The sequence below is a fragment of the Hypomesus transpacificus genome, chromosome 22 (genome assembly GCF_021917145.1).
Source record: "Hypomesus transpacificus isolate Combined female chromosome 22, fHypTra1, whole genome shotgun sequence".
Lineage (NCBI taxonomy): Eukaryota > Metazoa > Chordata > Actinopteri > Osmeriformes > Osmeridae > Hypomesus > Hypomesus transpacificus.
The window spans coordinates 13,935,689-13,957,946 of record NC_061081.1 but is presented as its reverse complement, the minus strand read 5'-3'; the positions used below and the strand labels follow the sequence as shown (position 1 = coordinate 13,957,946).

The window sequence follows — 22,258 nt, the reverse complement described above, 5'->3', positions numbered from 1 at the left end:
GAGAGAGAGAAAAAATGGGAAGTCGTGACAGGAGGAAGTTAAAAAACGACACAGCTGAGAACAGATCAGAAGAGATTAGTAGCACAAGAGCCATTGCAAAGCTAAAACCCTTTATACTGTACAAAACACACACACACACACACAGATATCATTTAACTCCTCCTTGGGCCAGATATCCATACTGAGGTGCTTAAGAGATGTTTAACCTTTTTAACAAAGACATTTCTGCACGGTGAGGAGTGTAATTATGTGCATCAGCCTCTCATTACTGGTAGCTGGTGGGCAGCTGTGTAATAACCTGGATGCATAACTTTCCCCTGCCTGTTAAGAGATTTGGCTCCCCAGACAACAGCACTGAATACATTACACTGCCATCACATTCCCCACACCAATAATGAAAGAAAAAAATAAATAAACTGAGACAGATATAGATGTTAGAGATGGCTATAGTCAAGATAAATCTTTGCACTCTGACTGGCTCATAAGAATCCCAGATGTCTTTCCGCCCCTGCAATCTGAGGCTTGTTTACATCCCTGTCAGTCAGACTGACGGAATGACTGGGAGACATCTCCTAATGATGTCACTGAGAGCCATGATTCTAGAATCTTCTGGATGTATTCTACTCTGTCAGCCACGGTGGTGCTGACTAGAAATGGTAAAAAAAACGGTGTGTTATTCATACGGTGTGTTAAATACCTAAGCGGCAACCTAATTTGAAGGATGGCTGGGCAAACTATTTCCAATTATTTTACCCTGGAAGAATCATCAAGACCCATTACTGTGCAAAAAAAGTGCCCCAAAAATTAACTTTGGATACGAGTGGAGAGGTGGGTGCCTGAACTGGGTACAGCGTTAGACCAACAATAAGAGATGTTGTCAGGGAAACTGAAAGGTACAGTGACTCATACCTCTGGGAAATGTTAAGTCTCTTAGTTGAAGAAAACCAACTGTTTACTATAACCTTACCTAACCTACTGGATGAATGCTTCACCACAACGGAAAAAGCCCCTTGAATTAGTCAATTATGCAGGTTTTTATTCCAGCACATATCCATTATTCTAACAGCTGGTTGACAAACATGAATCATGTTTGGTCAAATCTAGATCTCCAGGGGCAGGGCTGGACTTAAAACCTACAGGAGGGTCTTTCTCCGGGAGCAGGGTTGAACCGCTCTGAGCTGAACCACTGTGGTTCTTCAAGGGGAAACGCAGACATGATCCCACTTACTTCTTGGATTCACAGATCCCATGGTAGGCCAGGAGAGCTTCCTCCTTGTCGATGGGCTTGTTGCTGTTGTTGGTCCAGTCAGGGACGATGTTGGTGTCCTGTTGAGAGAAGGAGATGAGAGAAGGAGATGAGAGAAGGAGATGACAGAAGGAGATGAGAAAATGAGACAAGAGGAGATGAGAGGAGATGTGGAGGTCAGTTGTGTTTGTGTTGGAGACTTGAACGAAGGGTTGACTCATTCAGCAAATGTGACCATTCAGCCCAGGCATTCAGTGAATTTCTTGGCCCTGGGTCTGATCTGTCAGACTCTCAGTACCTCACGGTCGTGTTACCTTGGTAACCTTTGATACAGCCGTCTCCCCTTCGGCCGTGTTGGATGTGGTTTCAATCTGAGTAAGCTCAACACCTTCATCGCTCATGACCACTATGTGTCTTGAATTTTTCAGTTCAACTGAAGTAAACTACATTTAGAGTTTGCCCACAATTTTTGTTTCAATTTCAAGTTGTAAACACCCGAATCTTGTTTCCAATCAAACTCCTGATATGTTTCGCAAGATGAACACGCAACCAATTGCCTTTTATATGAGGGCAAAATTCCCTTTCAATGAGCCAATAGAGCCATAAACATTAGTCAATCAGTGCATATTAAACAACGAAGATGAGCCAAGCTAAGGTCGACCTGCGTTCCTCCACAGCGCATCTACTCACTATGTGATTGGTGTTCTTCTCCTGCTGGGCTGAACTGACAATCTGGGTCCTGAGGATGAGTACTTCCTCCTTGCGAACATCCAGCTCCTCATTGGCCGCCTTGAGCTGGTTGAGCAGCAGGTTGTAGCCGTCTTGCAGCTCATTGGAGGAGCTGTTCTGGGAGGCGCGGTCAGCGATGGCCTTCCGGAGCTCATTCAGGTCGTTCTTCAGCTTCTTGTTCTCAGACTCCAGCTCCTGTCTCTGTGGACAAACAGAGCCAGGGCGCGTGACAGTGGTCAGGTTAGGGCCGCACAATTAATCAAATTTTAATCACGATTTAGGCTTCCCACGATCACATTTGTGTGATCGAGCACTATTTAAAATCCGTCATTCCATTCATAGTATCAATGTTTTTTTTCTGCTTCTTAAAATATATTTACACAATGTAAAATGGTGCCCTGTTGAAGTTTTGCTAAATGTTATTTATTGTTTTATTTATTTATTTGTATTTACTCTTTAAGGAGATGCACTGAATTTTGGTGAATAAGAAGACCTATTTTATTTTGATGCACATATTTGTAAATAAGCAGGAATGTAGTACAATATGAATGTGAAAGCAGTTATAATTAGCCTATGTGCCAATAAAAATAGTTTTGGTTAAAATCAACAAATAATCGTGATAATTAATCGTGATCTCAATATTGATCAAAATAATCGTGATTATCATTTTGTCCATAATCGTGCAGCCCTAGGTCAGGGTCATCTCTCTCAGGTCCAGTTCTGATCATAAAACTGAACACAGCATTGCTCCAGGCAACATTGGACAACTCACAGACAACTAAATCAGAGGGGACAAAAGCCTATCACTGGATATATACTTAGCTAAAACATACATTTAACTAAACGCTTGTCCTTCCCAAAACAAATCGATCTTTAACCCTTTGCACTTTGTCTCCTCACCTCAGTGGTACATTTGGAGGACTGCACTTTGAGAGGAAGTCTTATCTTCCATAATCAGTGTCAATCAAACTGTTTACTGTTATGGTCCAGAAAAGATAACTATATTTACTAGCACAGAAATAGACACAATGGATCTCTGAAAGTTCGGAATACAAAGAGGTTGAGAATTAGTCGGAGAAGTAAAAAGACAAATAAATCGATTGTGCTGTCAGGTATGTCTGTTAACAGCCCTCTGCTGTAACTGTATCCATGGCACTACTACATCTCCCATTCCCCCCTGAAAGCATAAACACTGCAGGGAGGATTGTCCTGGGAAGCCTTCTCAGAAATGCTTTCGAATCGGGCCTGGACCCTCCGGTGCGTTCCCTCGCTCTCCCTGCCTTTCCTGTCACATTTCACTCAAAACTGTCCGATAAAACATGACAAATGGCCCAAAATATATATATATATATTAAAAATACATGTTTTGATAACAGATGCAAGAGTCTGTAATTTTCGTCTAAAACCAAATATGACTCTTTCCTACAGTACATGTTTAAGAAGCACCACATACACACTTACACCCCAACCTACCAAGTGCAACAATGGTTATATTCAAGAAGGATTGTTAAAAAGGGTAAAGCAGGAGAAAATGTCTAGGGGGGGAAAAAAGGCTGCACTGTACAGTTAACCGCTAACAATCTGTTCCTCTCAGGTGAACCCCAGGGAGCATGATAACAGCCTCCACTCACCCACAGTTTGACAGGCAGAGCAGCCAAAGACACCAGAACAGCCAAGGTGAAGAAGAAATCAAAGAGTACAAAAAACGACATCGTATTACAAACGTCTCAACACCTATGTGTGTGTGTGTGCGCGCGAGAGAGAGATCTGTACCTTCAGACTGTTGTAGGCCAGGTCTTCTCCCTCTTGCTCTGACGTAGAACCCTTTGGCTCGATACCCTGAGAGATAATAACACAGAGGTAATGACTACAGACGGCATGATAAGACAGAGGCAGGCTGCAACAACAACATCTATACACAAAGCAAGGACAGATACAGATTGTTATTTGTTAAACTTATATTTAAGTTGCTAAGTCTAACGATAAAGTTTATTACCTTTCCTGGACTTAAACCTCAACTAATCAAAAGTAGTATTTTTATATTTATATTTATTTTATTACATTTAGCAAACGCTTTTATCCAAAGCGACATACAAATAACAAAATGTTATTTCTTTCAGAATGTCTAAATTCAGAAACACGGCCGCATTCTGCAAATAAGACTTTTAAGAGCAATTTCCTGTTGAGACAGGAAGCAGGAAGTCAGGTCCACCTTATGCGTCGCCAGCTCCTCCATCTTGTCCAGGTTGGTCTGCAGCCTCTTCCTCTCCTGCTCCAGCTCCCGGACGCGTTTCTGCAGCTTCATAAACAGACTGATGTCCATCGCTGCCTTCTCCACTCCCATCTCCTGCAAGCACAATGTTTTACATTTACATATATTCATTTAGCAGAGGCTCTTATCCAGAGCGACTTACAGTAAATACAGGGACATTCTCCCCGAGGTGAAGTGCCTTGCCCAAGGACACAATGTGATTTGGCACGGCTGGGAATCGAACCGGCTGGATGGAGTCCTCGAGGATTAAGAAAGTGCCACTGTACTCAGCTGTACAGTATCCTATTCCCTCCCCTCTCCTCTACTGTTGAGTCTCACCTCCACCAGCTGGATGGAGTCCTCGGTGTCGCCCACCTCGGAGGTGGAGATGGAGGGGTAGTTGGAGTCCGACTCCAGAGAGCTCTGAGTGGAGGGGTTCCTCCTGTGGCCGGGCTGGAACTGGGGGAGCACAGACGAGGATGTGAGGAGGTTATATACGTCACTATGTATAGTTACATTACATAATTGTATACTGTTACATTACAGTATACAATTATACACGTGTGGGGGGGGGGGGGGGGGGGGGGGGGACAAGGTAATCAAAATACTCAAGAAGAGGTTTGTGGTTGAAAGTATCTCTGCTTAGCGGTCAGGCTTCCTAGGTTAGTGCTCTGATCAGGAGGACAATGACAATTTAGCGTCACGTGATGGGGAGATTAGCCTGTCCTGACACTCACCTTGGCCAAGGAGACCTCCTCCTGGAGGTTGTCGTATCTCTGCTCCAGTCTGGAGAACTCCTTGAGCATGTTCTGGTAACGCTGTCTCTCCTCATCCAGCTCGGTCTGCAGCTTGCTTTCCCTCTGTACCACGCCACTCTCCTGGTCTGGGACACACACAGCAAGATAAGATAAGTTCATGTGTAGAGCACATTTCAACAACAAGGCAATTCAAAGGGCTTCACCTAAAACCGTTAAAAGCATCAAAACATAATGCGAAAGAAAACAAGATTTAAAAAACAATTGAGAATATTCAATAAGACATTAAAAAACATTAAAAAAGCAAGAAATAAAATAAAAGTTGCAGTGGAGTTTAAGAATTAAAATGCAAGACCAGCAGGGTCTGTTTGGTGGTGTGTGTGGTCGGTCAATATTGTTGATTATGTGCCAATATTGTTTGTATTCCTATAGGTTCCATTGTTTTGGTTTATATCATGTGTTCTCCAAGTCTGCACTGTTGGGGAATCGTGAAAATCACGCAAATAATTGTCACATCGTGTGGATATGACAATAAACCTGAAATTGAATTTGTACATCGTGACAGGGAGTGAACCCTCATTCACAGTGAACCCAACATCATCACGTTACGTCTGGAGGTCCAAACATCTGGACAGGACCTAGACCTATCTTCCTGGTCTAGGCTAAACATTATCCACAGCAATTTGCCAGAGCTTCACTTAAGGAAACCTCTGAATCTTTGATGAAGAATGAATAGGTGTGAGATGAACAGGCGGTGGATAGGGCTGTCAGCTCTTTTTTCCCATTTTTATCTCCACTGTTTATCTGTCCATCTCCCCCGCGCCGCTCAGATCTTACTAACTGGACCTGACAGTGGAGTCGCTCTCTCTGGACCGCGGCCAGAGGAGAGAGGGAGGACACCATGATGAGATATGGAACTCCGGGGACCGGCGCGCACGCATACAGTATTTAAGAGGTTGTGTTCGATTTCTGACCTGAAACTAATGCGTTAAAGTGTTATTTGCGTTTATAGATCATCTTTATGAGCTGTGGCGGGGCAGCGTGGTAACTCTTTTATGGGCTCTCCTCTCACTCTCTAGCCTGGCTCATTACAGCCCCGTATTAAAGTGCTTCAGAGGAGCATAAGATACAGGGAACCGTGAGATGGAGAGAAAATTCATTCTGAAAGAGGCAGGGGTTAAAACAGGGTTATTAAGAAACGACCCGCTACGTTCTAGCCGGACAACCCACTGTTCCCCACAAAAAAGCAGAAATTATACGCTGTTGATATGGCAACAGAACCTAGCGTTAGCTCATGTTCAGGAGACGCCAGAGTCTTAAAACAGGCATTGGCATTTTGCTGCATCTCTCTCTCTGTCTGTCTCTGTCTGTCTCTGTCTGTCTCTGTCTGTCTGTCTGTCTGTCTGTCTGTCTGTCTGTCTGTCTGTCTGTCTGTCTGTCTGTCTGTCTGTCTGTCTGTCTGTCTGTCTGTCTGTCTCTGTCTGTCTGTCTGTCTGTCTGTCTGTCTGTCTGTCTGTCTGTCTGTCTCTGTCTGTCTCTGTCTGTCTCTGTCTGTCTCTTTCTGTCTCTTTCTGTCTCTGTCTGTGTCTGTCTGTCTCTGTCTGTCTCTGTCTCTCAGTCTCTCTCTCTCTCTCTCTGCCTTTCCTATCACACTTCACTTACCAACTATAAATATATATCATTAAAAAACACTTCGGATAAAGAGCTAAATTGGACAATATTAGGGCTGTACTGCTTTTACCATGTGAAGCTGGAGCTGAACAATAGATGGCTTCACTGCCTCGGGTGGAACGCTTTCTCACCATGCTGCTTGGAAACCTGATGCAGTCTGTCCCTTTCTACCATCCTACTTCTAAACAAAAACTGCTCTTGTGTTGGAGAGAGAGACATCCTTCCCCCAGGATAAGGAGGGGAGGCTCTCTCTCTCTCTCCTACTCTCTCTCCCTCTCTCTCCTATTCTCTCTCTTCTCCGCTCTCTCTCTCTCTCTCTCTCTCTCTCTCTCTCTCTCTCACTCTCTCACTCTCTCTCTCTCTCTCTCTCTCTCTCTCTCCTACTCTCTCTCTTCTCCGCTCTCTCTCTCTCTTTCTCTCTCTCTCTCTTCTCCGCTCTCTCTCTCTCTCTCCTCGTTTCTCTCTATTTCTGTCTTTTCTCACTTGCCTCCTCTCTCTTCTCTGCTCTGCTCTCTCTCTCTTCTCTCTCGCTCACCTTTTCTCTCTCCGTCACACAACCGGCCGAGAAAAAGGAAACCCTCTCACCTTCGGTGTTCTTAGACTGTTTGAGAATCATCTGGTTCATCTCCTCCTTCTCGCTCTTCAACAGAATATTCTCCTTCTCCAGCTCCTGCACCCTCTAGAGAAAAAGAAACAAGAGTGAGGAAATAAGAAGCCAGCTCAAGTTCAGGCTCAAAAGCATGATTTATCTGTCCAACTCGCTACGACAATCTCCAACGGACTTGGACCTAGTTGTGCCAGAAGATGCTTGAAAAAAAGACACACATTTGCTAGTTAGTTTCTCTGAGAAACCCTCAATCTGCAGCTCCTCTATGAGAGGTCACTGTGTGAGTAAGCAGGACAGCAAGGAGGAGACAGCCACCCATTGTCCTGGAGGCTGGCCTTGAGACACATTCAGAGGGGTGTCAGATACCATGGAGGAACCCAATCTGGTGCCAAAAAATGGTGGCCCTTATTCCCTTATGCCAGTGGTGAAATAAGACACACACACAAACATATATCATTTCTTAGGTGAGCATGATTTAGTTTAGTAAATCACTGCTACTATAGTTTTGGAAAAAATCTCTGTAAGTCAAAGTGTTTTACATCCAGTAAACACATCAACACTCAACAGTTCCCTTGTCGTGTAATGCTGATGTTGTCTCAATGATCCACCCTACATGTTTCATTCCTTCAAACACAGGGCCATGTGGTCCACCACTTAACTGCGGTCAGAGAATATTAAGATTGATTTTTTAAAATATTGTTAAGGTAATGATTTGGTATTATTTAACCACATTCATGGCTGTGTGGTCAATCTGTTGTGGTGTATAAAAAATAAAATAAAAAATTAGTGCTGTCAGTTTAACGCGTTATTAACGGCGTTAACGCAAACCCAAATTAACGGCGTCAATTTTTTTATCGCGCGATTAACGCTCTTTTTGGCCTAGCAAACTTTGTAGTTTTTTTTCACATGCTGTTGCAACAACTACCGAAGTTAGAAAAACTACAACACCACACTGGATCTAGCTAGACCGGAAACAAAACAACAGGCACGTCACACACTTGTTTGGCTTGCGATCCGGCTAAAGCGTAGTAGCAGAGCCCGTTTACGGATATGAGACATTCTCTGGTAGTAGGTTAACGTTACGTTTTGAGTTGATGGCGAGCGCGAGACGCCGAAATGGATGCCAATAAGATTCTGAATGGAAAGTTTACTTTTAAAAAGTTGCCAAATGGTTCCATTGACAAGACCAAAGTGATCTGTGTGTTTTGTCGTTGTAAACTGAGCTATCATCGCAGCACGTCCAGTCTGAAATACCACTTGATGGCCAAGCACACAGATGATGCGAATTCTCCGCCCCCTCGTCAAAGCCAGGCGATTGCAATGTTGTTTTCAATAACAAAAAATATTTGCACGAAGCAATCCGAACCACTTTTCCATGTTGATAAGAGCATTACAATTTGAAAAAAGAATAGGACAAAAAGAAATCAAGGGGCATTTAGAATAGATAAAAATGTGCGATTAATTGTGATTAATCGCGAGTTAACTATGACATTAATGCGATTAATCGCGATTAAACATTTTAATCGTTTGACAGCACTATAAAAAATATTTCTAATCAACCCTCCTCCCCCTCTCACCTGCTCCAGACCCAGCTTCTCACTGCCGTACTCCTCCTCCAGCCTCTTCCTGTGGGCGTGGGCCTCCTGTAGCTCCGCCCTCAGCTTCTCCAGCTCGTCCTGCAGTTGGGTGCCGTCTCCTTGGCGAACACGCACCTGTTCCAGCTGCTTCTGCAGCTTGGTCATCTCAGAGCTCAGGCCGACGTTGGTCACCAGCAGCTGCTCGTTTTGCGTTTTTAACTCCTTCGACTATCGAGAGAAGGAGAGAGAGATCCACAAGATTAATTTCGGAATTGCACGATAAGTTTGTAACCGCAAGATTAACTCGGAACCGCAAGATCGATTCGTAAGCACTGGATCATTTCAATAACCTTGCATCACTTCCGTCAAAGAGAGGAGCTAGAAAAATACCTAATTCGCCCAACTAAAACATTCCACATATCTAACTTGGTTAGTGGTTTTAAGTTAAAGGACAAACTTTAAGAAGTGGTGTGTGTTAGAGCTGCTGGGATCAGACACCAACCTGGTCGTCCATCTTCCTCTGCAGCTGGACGATCTTGTTCTCCATGCCGCTGTTGAGCTTTTTCAGGTGCTCAGCGGACCTGGCCTCGATCTTCAGCTGTTTCAGCCGGCGCCGGGCCTGGACGCGCCTGAAGGCACACTGGATGGTGACGGCAGCGTCCCGCGCCCGCCTGAACTTCCTCCTCTGCAGCCAGCCACGGACGCTCCTCTGGATGATGATGGCCTTGTGGTGCAGCAGGAACTGGTGGAGGGGTGGAGGAGAGGGGACGGGTGGAGGGGAGGGGAGAGGGGAGGAAGAGGAGAGGGAGGAGAGGGGAGGAGGAGAGGGGAGGAGGAGTGGAGAGGGGTGGAGGAGAGGGGACGGGTGGAGGAGAGGGGAGAAGGAGTGGAGAGGAGAGGAGACAGGGTCCTTGTTATGGTGCACTGTAGTCATAAATAAAAATGTACTTTCTGTTTCTGAATTTTTCATGCTTTACCAGACAGTTTTTGAAGCGAAGTGTGACAGGAAAGGCAATCGAAAGAGAGAGAGAGAGAGAGAGAGGAGAGAGAGAGAGAGAGAGAGAGAGAGAGAGAGAGAGAGAGAGAGAGAGAGAGAGAGAGAGAGAGAGAGAGAGAGAGAGAGAGAGAGAGAGAGAGAGAGACAGAGAGAGAGAGAGAGAGAGAGACAGAGAGGGGAAGACATGCAGCAAAGGGCGAAGGCTGGATTGGAACCAGGGCCTCAGCCTACATGGTACGCAGACTTAGGGCTCCTGGAATCTTTGTATGTCTCTGTCTCGAGGGACTGGCAGAGCGACACCAGGGCCGTGTTTACACACACAGCCCCTCCTGATCACATTCCCTTTAGATAAGAGACACTACGTCTCCAATGAGAAGCTTCACCGAGGACAGCTATTTTCTCTCCATTGATTTAATCAATTCCCAGGAGAGAAAAAAAATATTCTAATGGAGACATAGGAGAGAGAGTGGAGAGGAAAAGTGGATGGTTGGGACAGGATGGGAGGAAACTCAACAACTAGTGAAAGAGAGAGAGGGAGAGAGGGAGATGAAGGGAGGGAAGGAGGATGGAGGGAGGGAGGAAGATAGGGAGCTTCAGTACCTCCTGGAAGATCCTGCGGGTGTACATGCCCCTGGTGAAGGCCTGGATGGTGACCACAGCCTGTCTCACCCTCAGGTAGGCCTGTCGATCTCTCACCATGCGGTACTGCTTCTGACAGATCACTGCAGCACGGGTGAGACGCAGCTGCTCCGCATGCCTGAGAGAAGAAGGGAGAGAGAGAACTTCACCTATTACTGACATATCACTGATACAAGAGATGAGACACGATATGAGAGAGAGAGAGAGGGAGAGGGGGGGGAGAGAGAAAGAGAGAGAGAGAACAGGAGACACCTACAGTAGCTGACAACACTGATTGATTCTGGGGGGGGGGGGGGGGAGCTACAGCCAACATCCTCAAACCCACAGGCCCTCCCTTTCCCGCCCTCGTCACATGCGCTTCCCCCCCTCCTCACCTGCGAGCCAGGTACCCTCGCCCGTATCTCTGCAGCGTGAGGGCCGACCGGCGGATCTTCCGGTAGCGCACCCTCTGGAGCCAGCCCCGCACCGACTTCTGGATCTTGATGCAGGCCGAGCGGAATTTATCGGCCCTCAGCTTCTCCAGGTACGCCACCTGGCCCGCCCGGAAGAAGATCTTGGTCTTGCCGAACTGGAACTTGTCCGGGTCCTGGCAGGGGAACGGGGGGAAGGGAGGACCGATTGATCGACGGGTGTTTTCACCCTCTGAGTGTAAAATCACCTTGTCGTGTTACACATGCAGGTCGGCATCCAGTCCTGTATAGTCTAGCAGTAGCATGTAACACTGTGTATTTGTAGCTGTACCATAGAGAACTAAAATAGTTACAGTACCCTTCCATGCAGTAGCCTATCGCCTACAGACGGTATGTTTTAACAGTAGCAAACCTTGTTGTGTGCTTTAGCATTAACATCCTGCACTAGTTTGACACTGAACAATGATTAAAACCAGGTGTTTAGCTGTGAACAGAGCAACACAGAAACACACAGGAACTGGATGAAAACCCCTGAAGGTTTCATACCACAGTTCTTCTGCATCCTCCCACCTTCCTCCACAGGGGGCGCTGTGATAACTAGGAGGGGTACGAGAGGGCCTCCTACCTTCACCAGGGTCTCCAGCAGCTTCTTACACACCAGCTTCTTGTCTGAGATGGTCATGTCAGACTTCTTCATCAAGACCCGGTATCTGTTGAAGAAGTCTGGGTACGTCCACCTAGGGAGACAAGGAGAGGGCCGTTTTAATGTCCTTCTGATGTTTGAGACCTGTTTTATTAATGACATAGGAAACAAAAAGCCTTTTATTATTTTTTTTACATTTAAACAACGTTTTTTTACACGTTTTCCTAAGTAAGATGATCATCTTACATAATATGTTGGACTGACAGGGCACTTTGACGCAATAAAACTTATTTCTCTCATGCTGTACTTTTTTCCCCTCCTGTGTTATAAAAGTATTAAATTGTTGTTGAGCGGTTTCTCATGCTCAGTTGAGACCAGACCCCTCTGTGCTGCCTCGGGGAACATATCTCAGGAGAGGAGGATGAAATTCAATTCCCCCCCCCCGCATTTAGGCTAGTGCGAAAGAGTTGTTGTGGATGTGAAAACAATAACGACAGACAGAGAGGAAGAGCTGTACTTCTGCTATGGGCCCAAGGCTGGTAGTCTGAAGTCCAGAACTCCACCTGGGCCCTCGTCAGTTGCATTCCATGTCTGTGCTTCCCTCAACATCGTCAAAAGGTTTATAAAACACAGGACGTCCACAGAATGTGTTTTTTATTTTATTATAGTCGCGATGATTCAGTTTGAGGCTGGTCATTGGTTGGGAGTACTGCATAGCACAGACATCAGTCTGATTTACGCCAGGAATTCAAATAACAGAACGCAAGTAGCAAACACATAGGGGCCTCTGCATATCTTGAAAGCGTTCAAAAACACGTAAAAGAAACCCAAGTTACCGAGGCAACGGACGTCACGTTCCCTAATCAGGGATTAATAATCCTCATCATCTACCCAAGAACAGATGGCAGTCTCAACTCCGGTGGGACGTGTTGAGGATGTGAAATCACCTGGATGGGTATCCTGCTGCGCTGATGCGAATGGTCTCCAGAACGCCACATGCTCGTAGCTGCTGAACCGCTCTCCTCGAGTCAAACCTGCGGCAGGGACGACACCACGCACTCAGACGACACACCGAAAGCAACCGTACGTACAAGATCCTCCATGGGAGGAAGGGGAACCTCCTAACTCACGACCCTGCTGATTGTGGAGGTGTTCTAAACCTGTGCCTGTTTTAGTCCTTGACTGCCTTCCCTACCAACCACAAACACGGGTCGGTTTGTATGTCGGCTTTGGATAAAAATGTCAGCTAGAAGACAAAAATAACAAACGTAACCTACCTGATTTTCTTCTTCATCATTGTACACATGCTAAGATGTTTTCCCCGTGGTACTGGCTGAGACATGGACGAGACGTGCTGTGGCCAGCTGCTGTGTGTGTGTGTTTGTGTGTGAGTGTGTGTGTTGGCCTGACTGTCTATCTCTACCTCAGGTCCCTTGCTACCAGCTCAGCCACAGCATGTGACTAGCATCATCTAATTTAGCAGCCCTGAAAAAAGTCCTTGTGTGAAAGAATGAATCAACGAGATGAACACAACTGGACTTCTCATTTCTCCACCCTCTCTATCCCTCTCTCGTCTTCTGAAGAGTTTTCTTGGTTTCTGTAGTAAACAATCGACGCCAAACCACACCGCATAAACTAAACAGCCGTTTTGATGGAAACCTTTTTGATACAATAGCAAACCAACTTCTCAACCGACAATTTATTTTAGTATTAGTCACTGATTCCTAGAATTTGCTGATTTATTCTGTGCTTCCAGGCAGTGGACACCTTTATCACGACCGTATCGTATAACATAAATAACGGTAAACATAAACCTCATTTCCTATAAGTTTCAAATACCAGTACAGCTATCAGTACCTAGGTACCTGTGGTAGTTCTAATTACTGGTTACTCTACAACCGATGCTAAATTCATCTTTTAAAGCTCAGTGGACAACAAAGATAGCCAATACAGTTCACCCGGGTCTGTACATAACATTTGACCTTTCCAGAATAATCACACCACCCAACAGAGCCCCATGCATTTGGGAGCATGTGTTACGACTACGGCAAACTGTAAGAGGCTTCCCTTTACAAGCCTTATGAATCGGATTAGGGAAACTGAACACAGTTGAAAGCCTGACTTCTGATTCAAGCACAAAGAGCCACACTGTCGACCCCAAGATCTGTTTAACCTCAGGCTCGTCAACGAGAAGGCGATGCTGACGATCAGAAGTTACATTAGTTACATGTAACCTACATAGGCAGGTTCATACACACAAGCCATTTCAGAAATCCATCTGATCCATATTATGAGACTAGGATTGGCTGTCGTGTCGAATGTTAAGACGTTCCCTCACATGAATGATTCCTTCTCGTCGTTAGGCTTTATGCAGCGCACGTAGTGGGGTGTGGTGGCGTTCAGGGTTTCCATGAGGAGCTGGAGAGAGCTACGGAACTACAGAACACACACACACACGTACACACACACGTACACACACGCAGGGATGAGAGGAACAGTTAACAAAAAAAATTAAAAGTTAATTATTATAATATTTATTTAGACTATAATAGGTATAAAACGATATCATTAAACTATTGAATGATAATGAATTATATAAGTATTATATATTTTGTATTATTACCTTTATTATGACTATTAATAAAGCTCAAACTACATATATACATGTATATAAATTAAATAATTAAGATGCACTATTTCATATATCGTATACAGCTAAAGTAAATCCACATGTGGATGTCTACTTGTAAAAAAATCATAAAGTGTAAGATAACTTGTTATCTTTTGCTTATGAAACGACTGTGACCTTTAACCCCTGTCCATAACAGGCAGACTCACCTGGTGGCCCACTGTCTTCCTGTGCTCCTTGTTGGGGACTTTAGGGACGGGCTTGGCCGGACGCACGTTGATCTTGGAGGACTTACCGGAAAAGCCTGGGGCAGAGCTGTCTTTACGCTCCTGGAACAAATCGGCCACGAGCTGGAACTGAGAGACGAGGACAGGAAAATTATCACGATAGTGATTTGGGTGTTTAGCTGGTGGTTTCATACAAAACAAGTTATTGCAGTACATCTTACAAGTAAAGAAGAACTGGACTCACAATATTAACTCCATCAAAATGGAGTTAATGTTGGCTACTGTTACGGAACTTAATGGCATCACACACAATGAGATGAAAACTAGATTTTTCTGCTATCAGTACTTTACTTCACTAGTTATTTTTCTTAACAACTTGATGAGGAGTCTACTGTATTACATTGTACTCTGCTCTGCTTTACTCTACTCTGGTTTGGCTTCTCTGTTCTCATCCCCCCTCTCCTTTCAATATGTGTGCAAAAAAAGTTTAGGAAAAAAAAGGTTTGAAAAAGGAAACGTTTAGAAAGGTTGAAAAAAATACATCCACAAAAAGGTAGATATTTTTGTATTTTTAAGTATACTTTTTTTTTCAATTATTAAGTAAAACATTTAAACGTTTGCATCATTGATGAGTACTTGATGAGGACTTTACTGTAGGCCTACTCTACTGTACTCTGCTCTGCTTTACTCTGTTTTCCTTTTCCCACTCCCCCTCTCCTTTCACAGCAGCATCAAAAACAGAGAAAGGAGGAGAGATCAGAGTCAAACTTCTGTCTAATCACACATCTGAGGAGATGAAAGGCGGAGAGGCGGCGGAATATTTAGCCGGACGGGGAGGGAACACGCACGGTCCAATAATAGCCCTGTCACAGATAAGCTCAGAGTGCAGCCTTTCCCTGACGCTGCGAAGACATCATCCTTACTGCTAACTGTCTCAGAACTGTCTCTGACAAACAGGCGGCTCTCCTTGAGTTGGTTTCCAATCCGGTTTCCAGGTTAGTTAGCGCACATCTACTGTAAAACAGCCTAGTGAGGTGGGGGTTGAATGAGGCCCTGTGCCATTTCAGACTGCTAACTAGGCGATGCTAACACAACAACAAAACTAGAAATGGGTTCACAAGTTCATTCAGGAACCGACCAACACCTGGCATTAATTATGAATCTTTAGTTCTCTAATTTTAATTGATAGGCGTCTTTCAGGACGTGTATGATTGCAAAACTATTCCAAACATGCCAAAACCAAAACAGTGCCCCTAAATTGCTTAATGGTAATTGGTTACTTTGAAGTAAACTGCAGGCCTACTGTATAGCAAAAGATGAATCAGAGACGATGGCAAATTAGGAACACAACATCACATGAAGAATGAGTGGAGAGATATCGACGTAAAAAAAAAGAGAGAATCTTTTTCCAATTAGTTCCACTACAGATAAAAGTCCGGACCGGAGTTTATCAGAGGATAAATTAGATCGGAGCAACTCTCGATCAAACGTCATCATCTCGTAACTATCCAAAGTTAATTAATGGGTAAAAAAAAAAGGTCAGGCAGAGATAGAACATGAGCTTAGCTAAGTGAGTTTCCAATCACGCAGGTTGCGTTTGGCAAAGCGAACGAGATCACGTGATCCATAAAAGGGCGAGTGCTTCTGAGGTGAAGGTTTGTTTTGAAGCGCTAGTTGTGCGTCCCTTCGTGTCACACAGAACGGCACCTTTATCTTTTCTGAATAAAGGAAAAGCAGTTGTCAGACAACTCCCTGTAGCACACACCTATAGCGTGTGAACAATGGTGGGCAGAGAATTGTCATGCGACTGGCGACGAAGGTGATGGTCAACATATTGTGTAGGAGTAGGCTAAAACTAGTAGTGTCAGTGATTTACATCATTTACTAACTATACATTAGCATTTACAGTATACTTTACACCCTCTAAAGATGCATTATTTAAATAGTTAATGCGTAAAATGTTCATATACAAAGTTCACATCTAAAAAGTTAATATATAAAGACATGTTCCTGTAGTATATACACAGTTCATATAGAGTTTGGTTTTAAGGAGTTAATGTACAAAGACCACAAATAGAAAGACTTAATGTATAGTTCATCCATGGCGTTTCTAGGTCGTCGGTCTGGCGTTAACAATAGTGCTATTCTATGGTGAGCCCCGCCCTCCAGGCATAGAGACACAGGTCCTAGTGAAAACCCCTTCAAAATCAGATCAACGGATTTAGATTTGCATTCAACCTCTCTTATGCTGAGGCCTTCTTCGGCAAAACTGATTAGATCGAAGTCTCATGTTGGTGCCAGTTTTTCCAGACACTACGGACACAGTGAGCGCAAAAATATTTACGAAGAAGAAGAAAAAAGAAATATTCAAATCGACCGTCTATTTGTGATAGACTTCCTGTATTGGGCGTTCTGTGAGAAGGTATTTGGGGCGTGAAGGCTGGTTTATAAGACATACCGAGCAAGGGAGTATAGCCAAACCCTAAGGTAATTCAATCTCATTATTGTTCTTAAGGTTGGTATTCAGTTATGGTTTAAGAATGCAAATTAACATAACTTATGCAATAAAACTGTCTACTAAATACATGTCTTCATTTAACGAGTGCTTTTATTTATCCGGAACAATGCAAAATACGGGAGGGGGGAATTTAAACCTGCAACCTATTTATCAACAGTTAAGCTCTAACCACTGAGCCATTCCCCAGTCATGTTTGGGTGATTCAGCCTCACCTTGCTGGCCTTCAGGATGTTGATCTGCTCCTCATAGACGGTGTCTCTGTTCTTCTCCAGGAACCCATCACACTGGTACTCCACCTGCAGGAGAAGCAGAGCTCTGGTGAGGAAGCTTCTTTAGATTGACTCTGGTTAACAACATCTTTCAAACGTTGTTATGAAAATAAACACTAAAAGATGCCAAGGGCTCTGTACAGTAGTGATATGTGAGAGTGTTTCACCTGCAGGAGATTCAAGGGTTTAGTCGTGGGGAAACTGAATAAGATCTATTAAACTTCATGTTAAATGTTCATCAAAGACACCTCTCGGGATTCTGTGTCGTAATAATGTGTAATCATAAGAATCGATTAACTTAATGTTGAAAATGTGCAATCAAGACACTACACGTTGTCGATGCTATACAGGATTCTGTATGGTGACGAAATGATCATCCCCCAGGCAAGAACAGCTGAGGTTATTAACAAGCTGAAACTACCACACATATTTTTGCTCTCCCAAACAAGGCACTCTTCTCACCACAGTATCTGAAATATCTAATGCAGGGAAAGGAGTTTAAACGAGCCCCGAACATGACGTTCTCTGAGAGCACTCAGAGTATCCTGGGAGAAGAACACATTCTGACTCACAGATTCAGTGCCCGTTTCAGACCTTAAATCAGGATGTATTATGTATTATAAAAGTCAATTGTCAACAGATGAATAACTGGAATATATGGAAGCTGTTCAGTCACGCTGACAGGGGGACCAATCTGTTTTGGTGTGTAACTCAAGACCCTCCCCTGGGTTACAGTCACAGTGGACAGCTTTCCTTCACTCGATACGGCGCTCCATGATGCCCGCTGGTTCTACATTTACATTTAATCATTTAGCAGACGCTCTTATCCAGAGTGACTTACAGTAAGTACAGGGACATTAGCCCGAAGCAAGTAGGGTGAAGTACCTTGCCCAAGGACACAATGTAATTTGGCACGGCCGGGAATCGAACTGGCAACCTTCAGATTACTAGCCCGACTCCCTGACCGCTCAGCCACCTGACTCCCTGGTTCTGCTCACCTTGTCAGCGAAGTGGACGATGACAAAGGACACGTTGGACATGCGCGGCTTCTGGAAGTGCACGCTGCTGGAGTGCTGGCTGTACAGCTTCTGGGCCCAGTTCTGATCTGTTCCTTTGGGCACCTGTGGGAGGAGAGGGAGAGAGGGAGGGAGAGAGAGATAGGGAGAGAGAGAAAGAGAGAGAGAGGGAGAAAGAGATAGGGAGAGAGAGATAGGGAGAGAGAAGGAGGAGAGAAAGAGATGGGATATTGTATACAACTTTTTTATCCGGGTTACCTGCGCTCCGAATAACAATTAAGCCTATCCTTGTGAAGAGGCTCCAAGTTATTGTCAGTAACTTCAAAGGGCTTTGCGATGAGACAGGATGCTTAGAATAAATAAGTAATCTGTTTTGTTCCGAAGGCGTTTACCCTGATAAAGATCAGGACGCAGAGTAAAGGGAGAGACAGGCTGCAGACGAGTGCTGGATGAAGCCCCCTAACTGAAACCCAATGTTTGGATTTAAAGAAAACATGGCTCTGCAGTTTCTGCTTTCCACCTCAATGCCTTGAACCTCCTCTAAACTCCCATCACCTTTGATATAGAGGACCGATAATCTTTATCTCTGATCTTAGCAATGCTCTCCATTTGTGAATAGGACCCCTTTAGGATAGACTGGCCTAAGCACGACTAAAGCCTGGGTTTGAATCCCCGCCTGGGCTAGCTGCATGTCCCCTCACTCTCCCTCTCCCTGTCCCCTCTCCCCTCTCTCTCTCGGCCCTTCACTGCATGTACTCTCTCTCTTTCTCTGTCTCTCTCTCTTTCTCTGTCTCTCTCTCTTTCTCTGTCTCTGTCTCTCTCTGTTTCTCTCTGTGTCTCTGTCTATCTGTCACATTTCACCTCCAAACTGTCCGATGAAGCATGAAAACGCAAGTAAACTGGTAGTCATGGTCTGGGACGTAGCCATGGAGTGACACACAGGCCCATGCTTCTCCGACAGCGACGACGAGCTCAGAGAGTCAGCAGCGGCTGACCTGCTGACCTGTGTCACGGCTGACACAGGTCAGAGGTCAGAGCCTCAGGCTCCGGCCTGTCTCCCAGTGTCTGCCCTCCCACCTTGCACTCCTCATCCAGCAGGTCCAGTACTCCCAGCCGCGCCTCGATGAGGTCGATGCAGGGCTGGTTGTCGTAGAAGTCGATGAGGGTCCAGGGGATCTGCTCCTTCACGTACTCCTCCTGCTCCAGCTTGAACACGTGCTGGGAGAAGCAGGGTGGGGAGAGTACCAGGGTCAGATAGATTTATTTATATAAGAAGGTTGCCAGATCGATTCCCCGCCGTGCCAAATGACGTTGTGTCCTTGGGCAAGGCACTTCACCCTACTTGCCTCGGGGGGAATGTCCCTGTCGCTCTGGATAAGAGCGTCTGCTAAATGACTAAATGTAAATGTAATTTAAGGGGCCACTTTCCGAAACATTCGTGTCTGGAACCCGTGACACCTTGTTCATCATGCACCATGTAAAGTATTCATACAGTTCTTCCTGTTACACCACAGGAATAATGCCTAATCACGGTCCGTCACATACAGATAATTATTTGACACAAACCGTCTGTTTTCCATAGTAACGGCGAGGGAATTCTCAAATCAATGCAGTACATACTGTGACTGATCCTGTGGTTTACCTGGTTGAACTGTTGCTGCAGTTTCTCGTTGGCATAGTTGATGCAGAACTGCTCAAAGCTGTTCACCTCAAAGGTCTCAAATCTACAGACAGATGGAGAAGGAGAAGAATGATACATTCTGAATCCAATACAGAGAACTCAGTCAGTTTAAAGTGTTACGATCCGTATTAGTCTCCTAATCCAGGTAAGGCAGTTAGGCTCCGCAACATTTGTTCTTCTTCTGGGAGGTTTCTAGCTTGGCTTTCTCCTCACACACCTCCACAGTTTATCAATAAGCTGGCCCACAGTAGGCAACCAATTAGGTCTGCAGTCAAACAGGCTCTAGCAGGGGAAAGGAGAAGCTACCTTTGTCAATATGGATCTATCCTCAACTGTAATGAGAAAAGACACCAGGGACAAGTTCATTAAACAATGGACAGTTAAGCATGTGTGTGTGTGTGTGTGTGTGTGTGTGTGTGTGTGTGTGTGTGTGTGTGTGTGTGTGTGTGTGTGTGTGTGTGAAAGAGAGAGAGAGAGAGAGCGAGAGAGAGAGAGAGAGAGAGAGAGAGAGAGAGAGAGAGAGAGAGAGAGAGAGAGAGAGAAAGGAGTGTGTGTGTGTGTGTTTCAACAACACACACCTTATTCACCTCTTCCACACCTCATGCTTTCCATTGTGTACAACCACACACACAAACACACACCCACACAAACACTCTCTCTTAATACCTAGAAAGCTGTGTTCTTTGCCTTTGCAGGGAACACAGTGTGTCAGAGCCGAGGGGCGGATGAAAAATGGAGAGAAGCGGTTTTGCGTGGACGTCACAGCTCACTAACGAGCAGCGAGGACGAGGACCCCCCTGGCCCAGGACACGCCACTCACAAAGCAAGGCAGGAGCTGGCACCAGCCAGGACTTTTGGTTCTTTTCAGATTCTACTTGAGCCTAGGAGTTTATGAACTTGCTCGTTACTTGTTAAAGCAGCCTCGCGTGAAAGAAAATAAGTTCTGCCACTATTTACGGAGCGACTTCTGTCTAAGTTCCGGATTCATACGTTTGTCAACTGGCAGACAGGAAGGAGATTAAGATTTAGGAATAAAACTACCTTTGTGTTTTTGATCTGGACCACTCGTTCTGTACGGTGTTACATTTCACTTCTGTCAGCAGCTCTGACTAATTCCCATTCCCTAGACTGCAAAGTCCAATCACAGGTGGAGACAGACCGTTCTTTCTCCCACTCCGCACACTCACCCGTAGATATCCAGCACCCCGATAAAGGAGTGCTGCTTGAAGGAAGTCTGCAGGGCCAGGTTAACGTGTTCCACGATCCAGTCGAACATGTGAGCGTAGATGTGCTTGGCCAGAGCGTTGCGGGCGTTGGCGGCCTGCTTGCAGGACATGTTCTTAACGTAGGTCTCCGAGGTGGTGACCAGCTTCCTGCGGCACAGCCAGTGTTCCATCTGCTCCAGCTCCACCCCCAGCAGGCGGCAGAAGTGACCCAGGTGAGGGTCGTCTCTCTGGGATTGGAAGGCGCACACACACACACAGAGAAACAGACACACGCAGACACACACACACACACACAGAGAAGCAGACACACGCAGGCACACACACACACACACACACACACACACAGATGCAAACGCACGTACAGATCCACAAACAGACACACACACAGACACACACAGACAGACAGACACACACAGACAAACAATTATAAACAAACTCCGGTCTCCATGGCGAAGACGGACAAAAACGGGCCAATCACAGCGAGACGTACTGATATGTGGCAGGATTCTCCGTCTCTCTCGGAGCAGATCTCCACATTGCCCAGGTGGAGGATGGAGGCCATGACCCGGTAGATGCTGCTCTGGTTGCTCTCCTTAACCCCTGCAAAGCACAACAGGAAACGCATCATCGCACACATCCTGCCTGGAAGTGGAGAAGTATCGTTTACCAGGCTTAGGGCGGAAATAAACGGCACCCTATTCAGTACTGGATTCTGTGCACGTCTCACGCCACAGTTCCAGCCGTTAATTCATACGCCTACCCAGCAATGTGAAGGCCTCTTTCGTCTTCTCAAAGTCTTTAGCGTCGTTGACCCCCTCGATAAAAATGTTCTCCCCGAGAGAGGTGAAAGTAAAGTCCTCAGCACTTGCTGTGAGCGTGGGAGAGAGACAGGAGAAGAGGGGGGAGAGAGGAGAGAGGACCAGATCAAAGCACATGTTCTTATTAAATCAAAAGCTCCTACAGCAACACACATACACTCTAAACTAAGCCTTAAACCAATAAGAAGATGGTAACATCAACTGTTCTGGAAACAGTTTCATCTTTGTTTAATACCTAAGAGGTGCCGCAGGGAAGGGAGACGACATGGGAGGAAATTGTTTTGTTGTGGCATAAACTACAATAACAGTTTAGGTAGTAGAAAGTTCAACTGGCAAACTAATGCTAGCA

At 45.3% G+C, this 22,258-nt stretch overlaps 1 protein-coding gene across 3 annotated transcripts in view; it reads right to left on the bottom strand.

Moving 5' to 3' along the window:
* The window catches only part of myo5b (myosin VB), a 48,137-nt gene that overhangs the window by 7,848 nt on the left and 18,031 nt on the right, over positions 1-22,258 (bottom strand). For all 3 annotated transcript variants that reach the window (XM_047045023.1, XM_047045021.1, XM_047045022.1), the window contains exons 8-29: positions 21,852-21,959; positions 21,582-21,691; positions 21,053-21,318; positions 19,827-19,908; positions 19,262-19,402; positions 18,167-18,289; positions 17,112-17,195; positions 14,364-14,510; positions 13,864-13,961; positions 12,473-12,559; positions 11,508-11,619; positions 10,847-11,058; positions 10,434-10,590; positions 9,339-9,578; positions 8,837-9,064; positions 7,238-7,331; positions 4,964-5,109; positions 4,566-4,685; positions 4,188-4,322; positions 3,749-3,814; positions 1,937-2,176; positions 1,229-1,326 (exon numbers count right to left, since the gene is read on the bottom strand). In XM_047045023.1, the coding sequence (XP_046900979.1) occupies positions 1,229-1,326; positions 1,937-2,176; positions 3,749-3,814; positions 4,188-4,322; positions 4,566-4,685; positions 4,964-5,109; positions 7,238-7,331; positions 8,837-9,064; positions 9,339-9,578; positions 10,434-10,590; positions 10,847-11,058; positions 11,508-11,619; positions 12,473-12,559; positions 13,864-13,961; positions 14,364-14,510; positions 17,112-17,195; positions 18,167-18,289; positions 19,262-19,402; positions 19,827-19,908; positions 21,053-21,318; positions 21,582-21,691; positions 21,852-21,959 (3,094 nt within the window). The remainder of the gene's footprint in view (positions 1-1,228; positions 1,327-1,936; positions 2,177-3,748; positions 3,815-4,187; positions 4,323-4,565; positions 4,686-4,963; positions 5,110-7,237; positions 7,332-8,836; positions 9,065-9,338; positions 9,579-10,433; positions 10,591-10,846; positions 11,059-11,507; positions 11,620-12,472; positions 12,560-13,863; positions 13,962-14,363; positions 14,511-17,111; positions 17,196-18,166; positions 18,290-19,261; positions 19,403-19,826; positions 19,909-21,052; positions 21,319-21,581; positions 21,692-21,851; positions 21,960-22,258) is intronic.